The 20,013-nt window shown below is 38.1% G+C and overlaps 1 protein-coding gene across 1 annotated transcript in view; it reads left to right on the top strand.

The window, feature by feature from the left end:
* Positions 1 to 20,013, top strand: part of FIG4 (FIG4 homolog, SAC1 lipid phosphatase domain containing (S. cerevisiae)) — a 114,837-nt gene that overhangs the window by 55,194 nt on the left and 39,630 nt on the right. The window contains exons 13-16 of the mRNA XM_008587415.1: positions 310 to 355; positions 1,316 to 1,464; positions 2,806 to 2,972; positions 12,644 to 12,782. Of these exons, the coding sequence (XP_008585637.1) occupies positions 310 to 355; positions 1,316 to 1,464; positions 2,806 to 2,972; positions 12,644 to 12,782 (501 nt within the window). The remainder of the gene's footprint in view (positions 1 to 309; positions 356 to 1,315; positions 1,465 to 2,805; positions 2,973 to 12,643; positions 12,783 to 20,013) is intronic.

The following is a 20,013-nucleotide window of genomic DNA, read 5'->3' as shown; positions in this document are numbered from 1 at the left end:
TTTTTTTTTTTTTTTTTTTTTTTTTTTTTTTTTTTTTTTTTTTTTTTTTTTGTCTTTTTCCGTGTCCGGCAACGGATCGCAACCCTCAGTGTTGCCCCCGCGCCTCGCTCAGCCAGTGAGCGGGAACCGGTCTGTATGTGGGATCCGAACCCTCGGGCGGGAGCGCCGCCGCGCTTCCCAAGCGGCGCACTTATCCAGTGCGCCACCGGGCAGGCCCTGATTCTGTGATTCTTAACAAAGCACTAGTACCAAAAATAAATATATATTATGCCATTAAATATTTTTAAAAGCATTTGTTTTTAAACACAGGTGGAATGAACTAGGAGGATGTGTGATTCCCACTGGTCGCCTGCAGGTAAAGATGACATTATATTCAGAATGAATAGAATCTGTATCCACAGTGTGTAATGTTTTCTGTAAGCAACCATGGAGAGAGATACATCTTATTTAATGCAGAACTAGTAATCATTAGAGAATGATCTTTAAAAGCTTTACTGCTAGTTTAAGTTTCATGAAGGATGTACAGCTGAAATAATATGGCCTGTGGATTCTTTCTATATACTAAACTTTATTATTGGAAATAGAAACACAAACAGGAACGTGAAAAGAATAAATTAGAGTGACTTTAGAAAACAAGCCAGGTACGTACACTATATATGTTAACTATACATTAACAATGATATGGCTTCAACCACTGAATATTTGGTTTTTATAGTAAAAGAGGTATATCAGAAAAAAGCCCGTATTTTACCAATTGGTACATGTAGAAAATGTTAGCTATATATCTTGTTAAACTAAAGAAGTAAATTCATATGTAGACCAATTTAATGATGTCATTGCAGCAATATTAAGTGAGCAGCAAATATAAACATATAATTTTAAAAAATATTCTTTTTTATCTTGACCTTTAACTTTACATAAAACTAAATAATTAATATTTGTTCAGGAACAACACTCACCACCTTTCTTCTGCTTCTTTTTTTTTTTTTTTTCTTTTTTTTTGTCTTTTTCCGTGTCCGGCAACGGATCGCAACCCTCAGTGTTGCCCCTGTACCGGACCGGGGACCGGCAACGGGATCGCAACCCTCGGCGTTGCTCCCACGCCTCGCTCAGCCAGTGAGCGGGAACCAGTCTGTATGTGGGATCCGAACCCTCGGGCGGGAGCGCCGCCGCGCTTCCCAAGCGGCGCACTATCCAGTGCGCCACCGGTCCGGCCCCCCTTTCTTCTGCTTCTTAAAGAAAATAAATCTAAAGTAGTATGGAAGGAGTTTTGGTGACTGAATAGTGTTGAAAATCTTAAGGTATTTCTCTTTAGACTGGTGTTCTTCGAACCAACTGCGTAGACTGTTTAGATCGCACCAACACAGCACAGTTTATGGTGGGAAAATGTGCTCTGGCCTATCAGCTGTATTCCTTGGGATTGATTGACAAACCTAATCTACAGTTTGACACAGATGCAGTAAGGTAAGCCTTATTTTCTACCATCTGACTGCCAGTAATGACAGAAAGCAAACCTGATTAATAAGAATTTTTGTGAACTCACTTCTATTTTTAGCTTCTCAAAAATTATGTTGCTAGAAGATATTATTCTAATTAGTTCTGCAATACATATTTCTATTAAAGACTTCTGTATAATTGCCATGGTTTTTGGATTTTTTCTGCTCATGTTAATTATAAGTAAACACTCTGTTCTTTAGATAAATTCCAAAGTGCTTAGACAAACTAGTATGGTTTTTTTAAAAAATAAATCCAGTTTGCATTAAAAAAAAGTACTGCACTTCATACGTTTTGATCTAAAAATAGAAGACATATAAAAGATTGATTCTTCATCAAGGATTACTGTTTCTTCACTGTCCATTAGATCCATGACATGCATGAAGTACTATTTCTTGAAAATACAAGGATAGCTACTATTGCTCACCTGAGATTGTCATAAAAGCTCAGCCAAGGGAAGTAATCGGTTTACAAATGGCCAGATCCACAGGTATCAGCACACTGACAATGTTAACGGCCCTTGAAGAAACACAGTTTCAAACATGTACATGTTTCTAAGAAAGAATATGGTTTGTCTGCTATGGTCTGAATGTTTGTGTCTTCCCCAAATCCATATGTTGAAATCCTGGTTCCCAAAGAGATTGTAGTAGGATGTAGGGCCTTTGGGAAGTGATTAGATCTGAGGATGGAATCCTCCTGATTGGGATTAGTGCCCTTATAAAAGAGACCACAGAGACCTAGCTAGCCTCTTCCACCATGTACGGACACAGGGAGAAGACACAATCTATGAACCAGGAAACTGGCTCTCACCAGACACCCTATCTGCCGGCATCTTGATCTTTAACTTAGCCTCCAGAACTGTGAGAAATAAATGTTGTTTATAAACCTCCTAGTTTATGGTATTTTGTAACAGCAGCCCAAACAGACTAAGACACTATGACAAGAGTATATCCTTTCTTCAAAGGCAATTCAAAGAGCACAGAAAATTTTGTCATGGGTGGTGAATTGATTTGGCAAGCTGCAAAAAGTTAGGAGTCTTTTATATGGTTAGAACCATCTTTGTCTGGCTTTTGTGGGTTATATTTTTGGTGCCCCTCTTTCCTTTTTGGTGTTTTCTGTCACTTTGATGCTTATTGGAATATCACTATGAAATATAATACATTTTGCATTTGCATTTATCCTCAAGATGTGGAAAAGAAAGACTCAGAATAATTTATAAGGTAAAAGACTTGTTTTGAGTCGGTTGCTAGGTAAAAACCTTGTGCAGTCATTTTGGTAAAATTCTTTAATGTGAGCTTTTCTTTTGCTTAGGTTATTTGAAGAACTTTATGAAGACCATGGTGATACCCTATCTCTTCAGTATGGTGGTTCTCAACTTGTTCATCGTGTAAAAACCTACAGAAAAATAGCGCCATGGACCCAGCACTCAAAAGACATCATGCAAACCCTGTCTAGATATTACAGCAATGCTTTTTCAGGTAATTCTGGAGTATTAGGTATTTCTTAAGATTTACTCTTTTGTACGTTTTTCTTCTTATACATGTACTTTTTTTTTTTTACCTGCTTAAGTAAAATTAAATATTTTAAAAGTTTAAATAAAACAGTCTATCACTTAGAAAGTGCTTAATAAATACTTGTTCGACAAATGAATAAATAAACATTTTGTATTTTAAATAGAGCACTTTTGCATTTTGGTACCCATACTTGCAGTTTTTAAATAATGCAACATGCTTGGATTTCTTGGCTTCTGTCTGCTATATTTTTCCTTGCAATATAGATAAAATTTTTTGAGGGTATCCAATCATTTTTTTTTAATGTGTTCAAAGTCTTGACCATTATCTAAGAATGTAAATATTGCTGAGTTTTTAAAATGAAAGCTAGAATTGAATAGTAATATTAGCTTTATATTATACTCATTAAATTACACTTTTTTGACTTGTGGATGCTGAATGTAACAGGTTGTTAAAATGGCACTTTTCCTGCCTCCACTCTGATGGAATTGACAAAACAATAGATTCATAGACCACCGTGATTGTGAGAGAAATCCCCACACACAGAATTTACAAGGAAAGTGTTTAGTGTTCAATTCCGTGAATCCTCAGCCCTTGAACCATGTTAAGGATAAAAAAGTTTACAGAATGTGGAGTTGTTGTTTGGTAAAGAGGTTCTTCGGAGTGAACTGTTGCCAGCAATGATTGCCACCACTCCCACTTCTTCAACTCAAGTGCAGAGAGATTGGGCTTCAACAGGACTCTAGGCGAGCTTTGATGTGGTATCCTGCCATTCGAGGGAACCCAGGCATAGTCCTTGGACTGCTGCATAAGAAATCTAAAGCAGAGGGATGGGCTGACAGGAGTGTTGCCTTATTGGGAATTGCCTGCACTCCTGGAGTTGGTTGGGCCAAAGGATACTTGAGTGTTTACTGGTAACCAGATGTGGGCCTCATGGAGAAGGGTGCCAGCAAGGGTTTATCCTGGGTCCTGGCCAGTAAGGCCCCTTGAGGGACAGAGAGAACCTCACAGCAAGAACCAGAAGGTAAACACTGGATACCTAAGGAGCTAAGAAGGAGTTGCGGGAAACTGCCTGATTAAAAAAAAGAGGCATGTGCCCACACCAACGGAATTGCAACAGTCTCCAGTGGTTGGAGTCTTGGAAACATTCCTGAAAGTGTCCACAAAGTGTCAGCTTTCAACATTTTCTAGGCCCAGAGAGACTACAAAGCCAGTCTGCTCTGCTCTGCTCAAGAGTATTAGTTTTCTATGCTATGTAACAAATTAATACAAATTGAGCAGCTTAAAACAGCACACATTCATTATTTCATAATTTCTGTGGGTCAGAAGTCCAAGTACAGTTTAGCTGGGTTCTTTGTTTAGGGTCTCACAAGGCTGCAATTAAGATGTCAGTCAGGCCATCGTCTCATCTGGAGGCTTGGCTAGAGAAGGATCTACTTCCCAGCTCATGTGTTTGTTGGCAGAATTCAGTTCCTTGCAGGTGCTTGTGGCTATGGGACTCATAGCAGCTTGCTTCTTCATAGCTGGCAAGGGAAAGAGAGTCTGTAGAATGAGTCTGCTAGCAAAATAGAGTCTCTTATATAACTTAATTTAATCATGGAGTGAAATACCATCATTTTCTCCATATCACATTGGTCAGAAGCAAATCACACCTCCCCCACCAACATACCCCCCCACACACACACACACAGGAAATCCGTATCAGTTTCCTAGGGCTGCTTTAACAAAATACCACAAACCAGTGGCTTAAAACAACAGAAATTTATTATCTCACAGTTCAGGAGGCTAGAAGTCTGAAATCAAAACACCAGTAGGGCCATGTTCCCTCTGAAACCCATAGAGGAGGATCCTTCCTTCTTTCTGGCTTCTGGTGGTTGCTGGCAATCCTTGGCATTCCTTGGCTTGTGACTGAAACACTTCAGTGTCTGCCTCTGTCCTCACATGGTATTCTTCCCTCGTGTCTGTCTTCATGGTGTTTTCCTCCTCTCTGGTGTCTCTCCTCTTCTTATGAGGACACCAGTCCTATTGAATTAAGGGCCCACTGTTCTCCAGTGTGACTGCATCTTCACTTGACTATATCTACAAAGACCATGTTTCCAAGTAAGGTCGCATTCACAGTTACTGGGTACTTCTGGGACTTCAACATATCTGTCTGGGAGACACAGTCCAACCTATAAAAGTTGTGGGGTAGGTGAAGGGATGTAATTATAAGTCATGTGCCAACAAATACATATCCCTCTGGGTCACCATGAAAAACTTTTAGAGCTGCCTCGATGAAAGGTCTTCTGCTCCTCTGCCCCTTTCCTGTCATCATTGTCCCCATAATAGGGGTCATTATTGTCACTTAAGAACCAAGTGATGTGCTTTATAATGAGACTAGAGGGCAGAGAGAATGAATGTGTAGCTGTACATGATTAAAAAATAAAGGAGTAATATTAAAAGAGAGAGATGGGTATGAGAAAGTGTTGTGCACATAAGGGGGAAGGTAAGCCAAAATTATGCACAACTGAAAGAGGAACTACTATGAAAGGAATTGTTTTATGCAGAACGTGGCTAAAACAGACTTCTTTATTTTAAGAACCATGGTGTCATTGGGGTGTACAACTTATTTTTAAATTACAATGGGTATTATATAATGATGATAATATGTTATAAAACAATTTTCTTTAAAGCACTCAAGATAACTTTGTAAAACTTAATCAGTCTCCTCATGTTATGCCTCTGGGCAGGGCAGGAAGATACTTACTGATTAAGACACTAGAACAGTGAAATTAGGTTACTGGGAATTATACCATTGGTAAAATAGATGGTATGTGGGCAACTCACCTGACCCTCTTTCCGGCTTGTTTTAATAACTGTTCTTGAGGCTTCATATACTAGCTTGTCTCTAAGAAGCACCTTTTGCTTTCTAACATAACTAGTTACATAGGCAGACACATGTGCAATTTGAATGTAATGAATGTGTGTGTGTGCATGCATGGAGAGGAATCATGTCCTCTTCAAACAGAGATTTAAAAAGAAAAGCTCACAGGGCAAAGATTTAAAAGCTTACTATGCATGAAAAGCAGTGATCACAGAAGATGGTGTTAAGATGACTTCCCCTGGCATTATGATAGTGCTTTGAGGTACTGCCAACAGTTTCTTTCCCTTTCTGCTCACTACAGAAAGAGGGACTTGCAAGGGAATGTGCTGAGAACATTTTAATTTATCAAGAAGAGTAAGATAGCCTTCTAAGGTCATCCTTCAAACAGCAGGTTTTGAGTGAATAAGCTGTATTTGGCTATAGCAGAAAGAAAACAATTGGAAAAATGTTTTGTTTAAATAACATTTTAAATAACATTGTTAACTGTGGTTAAAATCCAACTCTCTTCACTTCTCCTGTGAACCAAAGCAGTTAAACATGGCAAGAGAAAAAGTTGCAAATTATTACTCTTAGTTTAAATTTACTACAGTTCTCCAAAGGACACTCAAAACAACCCGACAGTCCTACTGTATTTCCCTAGTCTGTTCATTCTTCCACTCTCCAAAATGACCATTTCATACCTTGTTCTCTCCCTATAATCCTATAACATCCCATTCTCAGCTGATGATCTTGCTTCATACTTCATTGGGATAATAAAAGTCATTAGAAGGGAACTCCCTCCTCTTATCACCTTATATTGTATTATAGTTCTTGGAGTGTTCCTGCCCTGTCTTAAGCCAAGCCCTCCGCTGTTCTCTGAATCCCAGCCCTTCTTGTTTCCCCCGTAATCATACGCTCGTTGCTGTGCATCATCAGTTTCTCCCTCTCTACTGCATCATTTTCATTAACATAGAAGCACACCTTAGTGTCTTCTATCCAGCCTTTCCATATATTCCTAATCCCACATCCCCCTCCAGTCCTATTTCTCTACTCTCCTGAGCAAAAACTTGAATAAGTTGACTACCTGCCTGTTTTCTCTCTCATATCATTTTCTTTCCACCTGTTCCATTGGGCTTCTACCCTATCATGACACTGAAACTGTGCCTCTCAGAGTTATCAGCAATCTTCTCATTGCCAAATCCCATGGTCACTTGTCTCCATCTTATTCAACCTTTCAACAACTTTTATCACAGTTGACCATTCCTTCTCCCTTGAAACTCAATCTGATATCTCTTTCAGCCTCCCTGTTGACCTTTCCTGTCCTATTTCTAAACTCTCCTTTTCTCCTCTCTTTTTACACTGTAACTCTAGGGGCATCTCAACCCCTAGGGTAAAGCCATCATGGCTTAAGAACCATGCATTTGACACTCAAATTTATACCTCTAAATGACTTCTCCATGAACTCCAGACTCATTTATCCAAATGCTTACCTAGCATCTACTCTTGGGTATCATATTAGTTTTCCATAGATGCTATGACAAATTATTACAAATTGAGTGGTTTTAAACAACACCTATTTATTACAGTTTGTGTGGGTCTGAAGTCTGGGCATAGCATTACTCAGTTGTGTTCCCTGCTTAGGGTGTCACAAGGTTGAAGTCAAAATGAAGTCAGATGAAATAAAAATAAAATCAAAATGTCAGCTGACCTGGGCTCTTATCTGGAAGTCTTCTGGCTCATTCAGATTGTTGGCAGAATTCCATGCAGTGGTAGGACTGTTGCCCATGTCTTTGCTAGCAATTGGTAGGTGCTGCTATCAGTTCCTGAAAGAAAGTGAGCCAAGATGCCAGGTACCATTCAAGCTTTATTAAAGGAAAAGAATCTGCCAGGCTGCATTCAAAGTGATGGGCAGCCTAGGGCTGCCCTCAAAGTGGAAGGCAACACCAGGTGTGGGGGTGGTAGAGCTTATATAGGGCTCCAAGGACGGCTGATACCATCAGGGAGGGGTATTATGCTAATGTGGAAACTGTGGGATCAGGGTGGAGAACTGTGTCGTTGCAAAAGCAAAAGGGTTTCTGTTTAAGTAACAAGTCTTCTCAGCTTCTCATAAAGGGAAGGGGGGAGGGGTTTGGTGCTGGAGTGGAAGACAAGGCCTGCAGCTATTTTGTGCTTATTGTGTGCACAATGGCGCCCCCAGTCACGTCCAAGATCCATCAGTTCCTAGAGGATGTTTGCATTCATTGACTTTTGGCCTGCTCTATTTTAAAGCCAGCAATGGTGTATCAAATCCTGCACTGAATCTATCTTCATATCTCTCTGCCTTGCCCTTTAGTCTTCCTCTTCTACCTTCCTCTTCTGCCTTGAAAGGATTCATGTAATTACAGTGGGTTTACCCAGATAATCCAGGTTAATTTCCCTATCTTGATGTTGGTGATTAGTAATCTTAATTACATCTGCAAAGTTCCTTTTGTCATGTAATATAAAATATTCATGGGTATGACACTAGGGAGCAAAGGTCATGGAGGCCAGATTTCTTCCTACCATAGCTATCTAATAAGAATCTCAAACTCCTGAAACTGAAATTCTTGACTGTATTAAACCTATTTCTCCACTTGTTTTTCCACCTCAACACACATTGCACAGTTCAGAAACGTAGGAACATCCTTGAATCATTTATTTTTCTCATCACCCCTCCCCAATCCCATCTGTCAGCAAATCTTGTTGGCTCTCTCTCCAAAGTATATCCCAAATCTGCTATGTTTCACTCCCTCTGCTGCCTCACTAGTCCACACAACCATTACCTCTTATCTGAACAACTGCAGTAGCTCCTAATTTGTCTTTCTGCTTCCACTATTTTAGTCTTGCTCTTCACAGCAGCCAGAGTGATTTTTTCAAAACTTAGATCACATCACTTCCCTCTTTAAAAACCCTTCCAGTGCTTCCCATTGCACTTGAAATCAAACTCTTTACCATGACCTATAAGGCCTGTATGGTCTGGCCCCATCTGTCTCTAATATTGCTCTTTTGCTCTCCCGCTACCCTCCATCCTTCTTGCTCAGCTCCTTCCCCCTTCAAGCCTTTATAGTTGGTTGTCCTTCTGCTTAGGCACAACCCCCAAAGCTCTGTGTGACCACTTCCTTCTTATCTTTACAGTTCAAAAGTTACTTCCACAGACATTTCATAATTTTCAAAAGAATCAGAAATAGCCAATGAGCATACAAAAATCCAACTTAGTTACCAAACAAATGCAGATTTACCCTTTACCCTTTTCCCCAGCAACCCAATCTAACTGTCCAACAACCCAGTCTAACTGCCTTTCTCCTTTCTCATCACTCTCATGTCACTCTGTTTTATTTCCTTCATAAAACTTGCATACTCTAAAAGTGCCTTGTCTGTCATTTACTTGTATATATTTTTGTTTCCTTCTGTGAAGTGTAAGCCTATGAGAGCCAGGTCCTTGTTAGTCTTTTATCCCCAGTGTGAGACGTAGTAGATTCTTGAATGAATGAATTTTTTTTTTTAATTATTAAAGTAATATGTGTTCATTATAGAAAGTACAGAATAGCTCACAAATAAATCATAATCCCCACCTTCCAGAGATAACCTCTTGGTGATATTTAGGAGAACATAATTCTCCTGGTTTTACTATGTGTGTAATTTATAATCTGCTTTTGCCCTTGTAGATAATATGAATAATGTTTATGGTCTTAAATATTCTTCTACAGCATGATTTTTAGTAGCCTTAAGGTATTCTATCCTTTAGAAGCATTATAATTTAGTTCTTTGTTATTGCACATTTAGAGTCCTTCTAAACAATTATCTTTGAACATATACTTTTTTATTGCATATCTTTGATCTTTTTTCACGAAAATTTCAGAAGCATATTTATTAGGTCAGAGGGTATAAATACTTTCCAGGGTTTAATGTATGGATATATATGAGATTACTTCAAAAAGTTCATGGAAAATTTGTATTATCTTTAATTCTATTTTTCCACAAACTTTTTGAAGTACCCTTATGTATGTGTGTGTATATATGGAAATTGCCTTTCAGAAAAGACATAATAGTTAATGCTCCCCTCAGCAGAGTATGGAAGTGTCAATTATGGAAAGTATTTTGCCAACTTAATAGGTAGAAAAAGGTATATTGTTTTAATCTGCATTTGTTTGATAACTAATGAAGTTGGATTTTTGTATGTTCATTAGCTATTTCTGATTCTTTTGGAAATTGTGTGTACCTATTTTTCTATTAGGGGGTTGATCTGTGTCTTTCTTACATTTGATTGGTATGTCTTTCAATGCATGGTGTGAGGTAGGGATCTAACTTTATTGTCTCCTTCCCCCCAGTAGTTAAACATTACTATTTATTGAGTAGTATTTCCTTCTGTTACTAATTTCAAGGCCACTTTATCACCAACTTAACTTAATATTAGAATAACAAATATTTTAGTTACAAAATAAAATTTTTAGCTAATTAAAAAAAATTGTTATATTCAAACCTGATCTATTTAAATATAGTGAAGAATAAATCTGGTTAGAGTTTAACTCTTTGAATGGTGTTTGAATGGTGCACATTCTTTTATCCTTTATAGCATAATTGAGTATAAAAAAACAGATAATAATTTTGTCCTCTTGTACATAACTACAGAGAATCTACCTGTTTTAAACTCTTGTCCATATCCAAAGTACTACCATTTTTCTTGGGGTGGCTTTCTTATTTGCATTCAAAAGTAGCCAGGAGAAGATCCTCAGGCTCATTAGAGCTGGCCTTTGACAGTTCTTAGAGATGAATAAATCTGGTTAGAGTTTAACTCTTTGAATGGTGTTTGAATGGTGCACATTCTTTTATCCTTTATAGCATAATTGAGTATAAAAAAACAGATAATAATTTTGTCCTCTTGTACATAACTACAGAGAATCTACCTGTTTTAAACTCTTGTCCATATCCAAAGTACTACCATTTTTCTTGGGGTGGCTTTCTTATTTGCATTCAAAAGTAGCCAGGAGAAGATCCTCAGGCTCATTAGAGCTGGCCTTATAGCCCAAGCTTAGTAGGTGACTGTAAACATCATAGATATATTTTGTTATAATTACAGCAGTACTTTCAAGAAGTCTTCTTTATGATCCTTTGAAGAAATATCCCATTAGAGCTGGCCTTATAGCCCAAGCTTAGTAGGTGACTGTAAACATCATAGATATATTTTAAGTTATAATTACAGCAGTACTTTCAAGAAGTCTTCTTTATGATCCTTTGAAGAAATATCCTTTTTTTTTTTTTTTGGTTATGTTTCTCACATCTTACATTTTACTATACTTGCTAAAGATTAAAGGAAGCTACTATTAGGTTTAAAGGATGAAATAAACTCCTTGAAAACATGATTGAAAAATGGAAAGCTTCTCTAGATAGTATTAACATATTTTGAGGTACTACATAGAATGGACTATTAAGTGCCATTAAGGCGATTCAAGAAGCATAAAGAATATAATTACTATAAGACTATAAGACCAGTATGTTTTCTTTTGTATTGTGTTAAAGAGGGTACAAATTGGGGCAGTAATGTCAGCATAATTTAATACTTGATGTTTTCTCACAAGTGGAAAAAAAGGCCCCAAATATATTTGGTACATAAACACATCCCTTTAGTATATTACTTTCAGCCTGAAAGGTAAGTGCTGTTTTAACAGAATGCTTCCTGTCAAATATTAATAACTGGAAAACATGTTCGATGTACCATATATCATTCATTTGCTTTTGCTGAAATGATCAGATAACCCAATGAGAACAATGTTGCTAATTTCAGACATATCTGTGTTCACTAGCTGTTGGAAGAAAATTGATTTTATGATAATGTTATCTTGTTCCAAAAGCAGTCATTTCTACTGTGTTATCTTTTTAGTCCTACACTCATTTTCAGAAAGAGGTTATTTATATTGTGGATGTCTGCCACAAGCTTGAATATACAAGGTTCTGAGACAAGAATGGAAAGGAGAAAATGAAGGATACTAGGAAGGAGAAAGCATGGAATGGGAAGGGTGTTTCATGAAACCATTTCAGTGTTTATTATCATTTTTACCAAAATATAATCAGGAAAAAGAAGAGGAAATTATAGTTTTGTTAGTTCGTAACATAGCTCAGAAAGGTAATTTTCGAGTGGTTGAATAGTTAGAAAGAGGCTGTTATTCATGTGCTGCCTGTGCCTTCATTATCAATCACAAAAGAGAATGGGCCAAGCTCACAGCTGCCGATGGGGACAGAAAACATTGCAAACATTGTCTCTGTTGAAAAAAGGGATAATATCTTTTCAAGGATTAAAAGTGGAAACTAAGCAACTGACTTATTCAAGGTTGTGCAACAGAATCTGAATAGGAATTGGGTCATTTTATTTGTTTCTGATGTCTCTGCTTGTCTTTGTGTAAAGATGTATTTACTTCAAGAAAACTAAGATGGTGAGGATATGTTTTCATTTAAAAAATAAAGTCACAAGGTATTATGACAGTTCTTAGAGATTTTTAAGAGTGTCTCAAAATTCAAGAAACATTTTGTGTTCTCTATCCTCTATATTATGAGAGGTATGGAACAAAAAGGAAACATTTTGAAGCAAGATTTTATTCTGCTCAGAATCTTGCTGACTATTTTAGATTGTATGTGTATGACGTTTGAAGTATAAATACTACTTTTATTTTTAGAGATATGTTATATGAAATCACAGTTGTTATCACTGTCCTCCTGAAAAAATACTTTCTTGAGGTGTATACGTCAGTAGTGGATTTTCTGAGACACATATTTTGTTTTTCAGATGCTGATAGACAAGATTCCATTAATCTGTTCCTGGGAGTTTTTCATCCCACTGAAGGGAAACCTCATCTCTGGGAACTCCCAACAGATTTTTATTTGCATCACAAAAATACTATGCGACTTTTACCAACAAGAAGAAGGTATTTTTCTTCTTAGTCTATTATGTAAAGTTAGATTTGATATTATTTTGAATATGAGACACTTTTCTTTTTGAGAAATAATCACATAGGCTGGAGTAGTTCAGTCTTACCACATGTTTGCCATGAGTTTAATGTTGGTGTCCTGGTAGTAGGTTGGGGAAATTGTGTTTAACAATTAGTGGTTTGCATTTTCCCTAAGATATAGATAAAGTTTCAGAACTTCATCATTGAACGTAAGTTGTAGCTCCACTAAAGTAAACCAGCAACATCATTTTTTAACATTTCCCACAACCCTGAAACTCTAAAGGAATAAGTCTTTGATTTTTCAAGTGTGGTATCTAAGAAGCATTTACTTTGTGTTTCCAATTTTTTTTTTTTTTTCTTAGTGACATTGGTAAAGACAGGTAAGTAGAGCAGTGATACTGGTGGCAGATAACCACTCCCATTCCCCCTACCCCCGTTTGGCTTTCTAGAGTCATTCTTTAGGATAGGTTATTTTGATTACAGTTAAATTGATATTAATATTCTCAAAAGAACTGAACACTTTACCTGAAGCATTTTATTTAACATGATACTCTGTGTGGGCCTCAGGGTCAGGGAGAGCTGAGTTGGAATCTCTGGGACCTTGAACTAGTTATCTAACCTCTCTAAGCCTTCTTTTCCTCATCTGCAAAATGTAAATAGCTAGACATACCTCACAGAGTCATCGTGAGAATTTATGTGAAAAATTTTGCTCATGTATCAAAATTGATTGTATTAGTACGTGATTGCTCAGTTAAAAACACTAAAGAGTCTTCTCATTAAATTCTGACAATGAGAGAGGTTAAATAACAAGGGAAGTGTCCGAGTTTATATGTTTCTCAAATTTGTTCTTATCAGTGCATATTATTGGAATGACTAACTTAATAGTTGGGCGTACTTTCCATATAAATGAAGCACTGCTAGTTTTTACATTAAATTTATAATTAATAAATGATAGTATGTGAATTTTTGCTCTTGGAACTAATTATGTTTATTTGGTGAGAGATGGGTGTAAATACTATATTTAGCTTTGCTGATGAGAGTTGACTATAGGTAAATTGATTGATTTTCTGAAATTTTATATTACCTTGAAGTATTGAAACCATTAAGATACAATTTGGGTACACCCAAAACTCAATATTCTAGTGCAAAAAATTAGCTATGTATTACAAGCATAAATTAAACCACTTGCTTACCTTGAGTTACGTAACTAGGGCAGGTGGTTTTGGAACTACTATGTCAGAATAAAAGAAGCTGGTATTACATCCCCATTTTCTAAAAAAGGAAACTGAGGTGCAGAGAGAATATGTCTTGGCTGAGATTATTCAACTAGTTAGGTGATTCAGCAAGAATCAGTTTCAAGACTGCCATTGAAAATAAAATTTTATCAAAGTAGATAATGTGGCTCACTCAGCTGATTTAGCCTCCTGTTTAAGTTTTTTTCTCTAGAATGTCAAAATTCCAAAAATTGTTTTATGGTATCATCAATTGATACTGCTTGTAAACAGTACTTGTAAATACTGTAAGATAAATTTCAGTGTTTTGCTTTGGACTTTCTAGAGTCACCCACCTGTACAGGTTATAAGATTTTGATGACAGTTAAATCAGTATATAATTCTTAAAAGAAATGAACAGTTTAGTCAGAGGCAGTAACAGGACAAGAGTATGGAGTTCAGGCTAGGTAGGATAGAGCTGAGTTGGAATTTCTGCAAGTGTGTAACCTGAGACTTGTTACTTAACCTCTTGAAACTGCATTTTCTTATCTGTAAAATGGAGATGACTATACATATCTCACAGGGTCGTTTTGAGGCTTAAAAGAGAAAATATGTGGAGAGTACTTAGCACTGGTTATGGTGCAGAATAAACACAGTCCTGAAGTAGCCTGCCTCCAGTTAATACCTGGGTGACCATGGGCAAGTTTCTTAACTGGTGTAATTCTGTTTCCACATCAAAATATGGATAATACTAATATCTCTGAGGTTTCTCTGAGAATTAGATGAGATCACATAAATGCTTAGCACATAGTAAGTTCAGTAGGTGTTAGAATTGTTTTTATTCTTTAAGGAGATTACATTCTCTAGTTTTTAAATTTATTAAAAGTTGTACAGATGCCCATAAAAGCTGGAAAACTTAGATTATATTTTATTACTTATTATAATGTAATATCAATAAATACTCTATTAGATATTCATCTGTGTTTTCAAATTTGATGGCCATCCTGATTTTTGTACTCCAATGATTTACTCTGAAAGAGGGAAGGGAGAATTAACCTACCTGCCAAGAGTTCATGTAAACTAGGTCCTCTTGAGATAACTACTTCTACTACCTGAAATCTCACGTTTATTGATCTGCTCAAAACCACTAATTGAAGCTTTGTCCTGAATTTGATTAATATGTCACACATCATCTGAGATACCACTTATTGAGTCAATGTTTATAATGTTGGCAATATGTTTTTAGGTAGCATTAATTATTTCACTGACTCTTAGAGCTGGGAGATTTCCTGGTCCTGCTCCCTGTCTGACATGTGAGTTCTCTGTCTGCAGGGAAAAATCATCTGGCTGGCTTGACAAGCCCTGGTTGGTCAACTGGGACATGTCTTGTAGAAGAGGTAGTTGTTTTTGAACAGTTCTTTTACACAATTCTTCATCACATCGGGTTGAGATCTGCTTCTCTGTAATCTTACCTGCTAATCCTAATTCAGCCCACCAAGACCTTAAGAACACGATTTCCTCATTCACATGATAGTCTTTTAAATATTTGAAGATGAGTTCATAATTCTCAAAATCTCTTCTCCAGCTTAAATAGCCCCAGTTTCTTAAGCTGTTCCTCATATGCTATGGTTTCAAGTCCCACCAGCATTCAGAATACTCTTCTCTGTATGTATTCCAGTTGATGTTATTTTTAAACTGTGGTGCTTATACCTGGATCCAGTAATGGTCAGAATGTGGTCTGATTTGTGCCAGGTGTTGTGGGACTATTGGGACCACTACTCCTCTTGTTCTGGATACTCTGTTTTTATCATTAAGTGTAAGATCCCATTAGCTGTCTTCAGCATTGCTGGCGCAGTGTTAACTCTGTGAGCCTCTGAAGTCCATTAGAACTCCCAGGTCTTTTTAATGTCCTGCTGCCATGACTTATTTACACCATTCTTATCATGCTCATATATGTTTTGCCTGCTTTCAAAAAAGTTTTTAAATGTGTATCCTTTTCATTAACTAATATTTCTAACTTTGTAGCTTCTTCAGATTTAATCAGTTGGCCATCTTGATCCTAATACAAGTCCTTGATGAAATATTGAATAGAATAGGGTGGAAGGCAGAGCCCCGTGGTATATAACACCAGACAACTCCTTCCACCTAGCATTATTTAGTGCTTTTCAGTTGCAATCTTTTAAACAGCAGTAAGTCCTCTTAATTTATACTGTGCCCTGACCACATCTATCTTGTTCACAAATATTCATTGCTTTGCTAATGTTCATAAATGTTGTTTCATAGGGCTCCCAAGTTAGCTTCGAGAGTTAAAAACAGTCTTTTAAAATTTCCCTAACTTTCCTATGTGATCCAATGAAACTGAGCACTCTTAATACTAGGGACTGAAAAAGAGTAGAATTTGACTTATTGGCTATTGTATGCAAAGGAAGAAGTGGCACCACCTTGCCATATCCCATTCTCTGATCCTTGGTCCCACAGCAGGTCCTGGTACAGGGGCTCTTCCTCTGAGTAAATGTGCCTGGTAGTGGAGGTGATGAAGATTCCTCCTGTCCTGGGTTTAGTCTTCTCAGATGTTCTCATCCTCCATTTGTCTCAGCTCATCTTCCCCAAGGCAGGTATTTCTCATGGGTTGCTTTGCTTCTGAGACTCACTCAGAGGACTTGGACTTCAAAAAAGTGTTGTTAAATTGCTTTGTGTTAGTTAGAGAGATATAGTTTAGTAATATTTTTCAAAAGTTTATAGCCTGGCCTCAAGTCACTAATACAAGGTTATTTCTTAATTCTTGTTCTCCAGTTAGTGCATTTTGAGTTAAAACAAATACTTTATAATGTTTACTTCTTTTTCCTAATTAAGGTAATTGTAAGCAACATTCTTTATGGAATTTTTCATATACATAGCTGATACTTTTTCTGCTTTCCTCCTCTGCCAAGGTTAGGTTATCACAGAATAGAGCTTACATCCTAATTAAGGTAATTGTAAGCAACATTCTTTATGGAATTTTTCATATACATAGCTGATACTCTTTCTGCTTTCCTCCTCTGCCAATGTTAGGTTATCACAGAATAGAGCTTACACACACACACACACACACACACACACACACACACACACACACACACACAGCACACCCTCTTAAACAAATTAGCCCATGTCTTTTTCATTCCCCTGATCTGACAGTCTGATTCTCCTATCAAAAAGAAAATGAGATTAGCTTTGTGTGGCTTGTTCTAGAGAATATATGTGAATTCATAGAATTTACTGATTATCTTTTTAGGTCGCTCACAACAAATCTCTAATGCTTGATTCTATTATGTTGCTGAGATTCACATCATTCTCATTGATGTATAGTTTTTTGGAATCTATCACATTTGAGCATCGCAAAATGCATTTGCCCATTCCCATTGTAAGTCCCATTCTTCACTATTAATCTCACCTGCACCAGGATACTTGAATGGTTTTAGAGAGGCTCTACTGCTTTTCTTATCTCTTTTGATGTACACAGTTCTCTCTTGTGTTTTTCTTTCAAGCATGAAACTTCTCATGGCTGGCAAAGTTAGAAACAATACTGGAATTAAGTAGCTCTACCTTCTCTGTCATTTTCTTCACCTTGGTACTTCCAACACATAGAGTAGTGTCTGGTACACAGTAGGCGCTTAATAAATGTTGAACGACTGAATGAATTCTTCACAAGTAGAAGATTATGCTTTCTGTATTCTTTTCATGTGCTAAAGCCTTGCTATTGAAAGAGCAGTTTGAGGGCAAGCCTCCTCGCTATCACCCAGGAGCTTGTCATAAATGCAGAATATCAAGCCTCACCTACTGAACCAGAATCTGTGTGTTAGCAAGATCCCCAGCTGATTCACATGCACATTGAATTTTGAGAAGCACTGCTCTAAAGCATAACTTCAGTCTAAAACAAAACTTTAGGGCCTTTCCTGTTATAATGGCACTTTTCCCCCTCTCATAGTTTGTAAGGCTTTGTGTTCCTTCTTTCGTCATCCTTGGTTATGTATTCTGCTTGCCATTTCTAGGAGTGTTTCTTGTGTTGCCAATTTCATTTGGGTACTCTCCCATTTCCTCATAATTAGAATTATACAAGATTGCAATTTCAGCATTTCATTATTATTTTTTTATTTTTAATTTATTTGTTTACCATTAATATTATTTTTTTACATTCTAAAATGTTGTTGCAGAGCAGTTGGAGGGGGAGGGGAGTGGAGGGGCTGCAGGTAGGGAAATGGAGGTAGGGATGGGGGGCTAGGCTGGCCCATGGCCGGCTCCTTTGCTGACCTGGTTGCATAGAGTGGGGCAGGGACGGGGGTGGAAGTGGCCCACGGCACCCCCCCCCCACTCTAGCTCTGGAGCCCGGGAGGTTTCTGGCAGCAGCACAGTCATCGCCAGGCTGGATGGGGACGTCAGTGGGACGTGGCTGAGGCCCTCAGCCCCCTCCACCCCAGCTTGGGGTCCTGGGGGGCTTCTGATGGCAGGTGGTCAATGGGGACCACAAGCTGGATGGGGACATTTGGGGGTGTGTGTGACTGAGGCCCTTGGACCTCCCTCATTCCAGCTCAGAAGCCAAGGGGCTTCTAGTCCTTCTAGGTTTTATAGGTATTTTTGAGTGGTGCTAGACCTTCACTGGTTAATACAGAACTTTGATCTGTGGGGTTTTGTGGGGGTTTTTTTTCAGTTCCGTGTTGGATTATTAGCTACCCCCATCACTTAAACTCTGCACTGGAACTAATTTGTTGTCCTGTGCTTACTTCTACAATGGGGGATCTTCCTGTCGGGACCAGCGCTTGAGCCCTGTGGTTGAGCTAAATTGCTGCTTTGCTGTTGGTTCTCTGGGGAAGGCTTTTTGTGCAGCTCAGGTTTTAATTGTTGAACTTTTAAGCACTTCCAAGTCTTGTGAGGTCTGGTACACCTGGGTTGTGTGGAAACTCTGGTCTGATCCCAAGTCTTTTCAGCAAACTGCTTCCCTTGCAGTTCTGTATACCTGACCAGTCTCCACTGAGTGGGCCTGTGCATTGGAGCCAGATCAGCTGTCCGTGCTGGGCCCCAGGGTTCCCCCGGTGGGCCCATCTCCCACACTCCAAACACTTCCCACGGTGCAGGCTGTGCGCAGGTCCCTTGTGATGACTCACCGGCCTTTGGATGGCTCCTTTTTTCAGTTGTCTGTGGCGCCTCGCTCATATGTGGGTCCATGGGAGCCCTGTCAGTTGTTTTGCTGGCCTAGGGCCACCAAGGCCCTCCTCTCCCCTGCAGTCTCCAAGCAACTTCACACGAAGGGCACAGCTGCGGTTTTTGCCAGCTCTTGCTCCATGTGCTCACCAGGGCAAACCTTGAAATGTCTGGGGCTCGAAATGGTCGGAGTGGTCCCTTCTTTCTCTCGTTGTAACTTCTCCCGCCTTCATGCACTCTGTAGGTCTCTCCTCCTCATTCCCTGAGCTCTAGCAGCCCCAGCTTGGCAGTCTTTGCTTTTTAATAGTTGTAAATTGGTTAATTTTAGGAGAGAGTGATGCCGGGGACCGTCTATTCCATCATCTTCTCAGCATTTCATTTTTAGAAAGCCTTTTATTTATTTTAAATTATCTTTTTATCATTTTTGGCTATAGACTTTTTTAACTTTTGGAAATCTGTTTTTTAAAATATTTTAGATATATTATTTCACATTATTCCCCTTCCTAACTCTCATGAACTTTGACATAGCACTTTTCCTCTAAATATCCATTTAATAAGATTTTGATTTAAAATTAAATTCAGTGGGCAGAGAGAAGGCAGTTCAGGATTCTCATAGACTCTCTGCTTCTAACAGATAAGTCTTCTAGCAGAAATACAGATAATTGAAATTCCGTACTCTTACTCTGACTGATCTCTATAATCAAGTAGTGAATATATACAGTTAAAGATTAACAGGGCCTATACTGTTTTCTAAGGGACCTTGTTCATTAACACTATCCAATTCATTCCTTAATGATTTTGCTTAACTGTCTTAATTA

This window comes from Galeopterus variegatus, unplaced genomic scaffold (genome assembly GCF_000696425.1).
Source record: "Galeopterus variegatus unplaced genomic scaffold, G_variegatus-3.0.2 Scaffold4384, whole genome shotgun sequence".
In the NCBI taxonomy this organism is placed as follows: Eukaryota; Metazoa; Chordata; class Mammalia; order Dermoptera; family Cynocephalidae; genus Galeopterus; species Galeopterus variegatus.
This window is presented reverse-complemented; position numbering and strand designations above follow the sequence as displayed.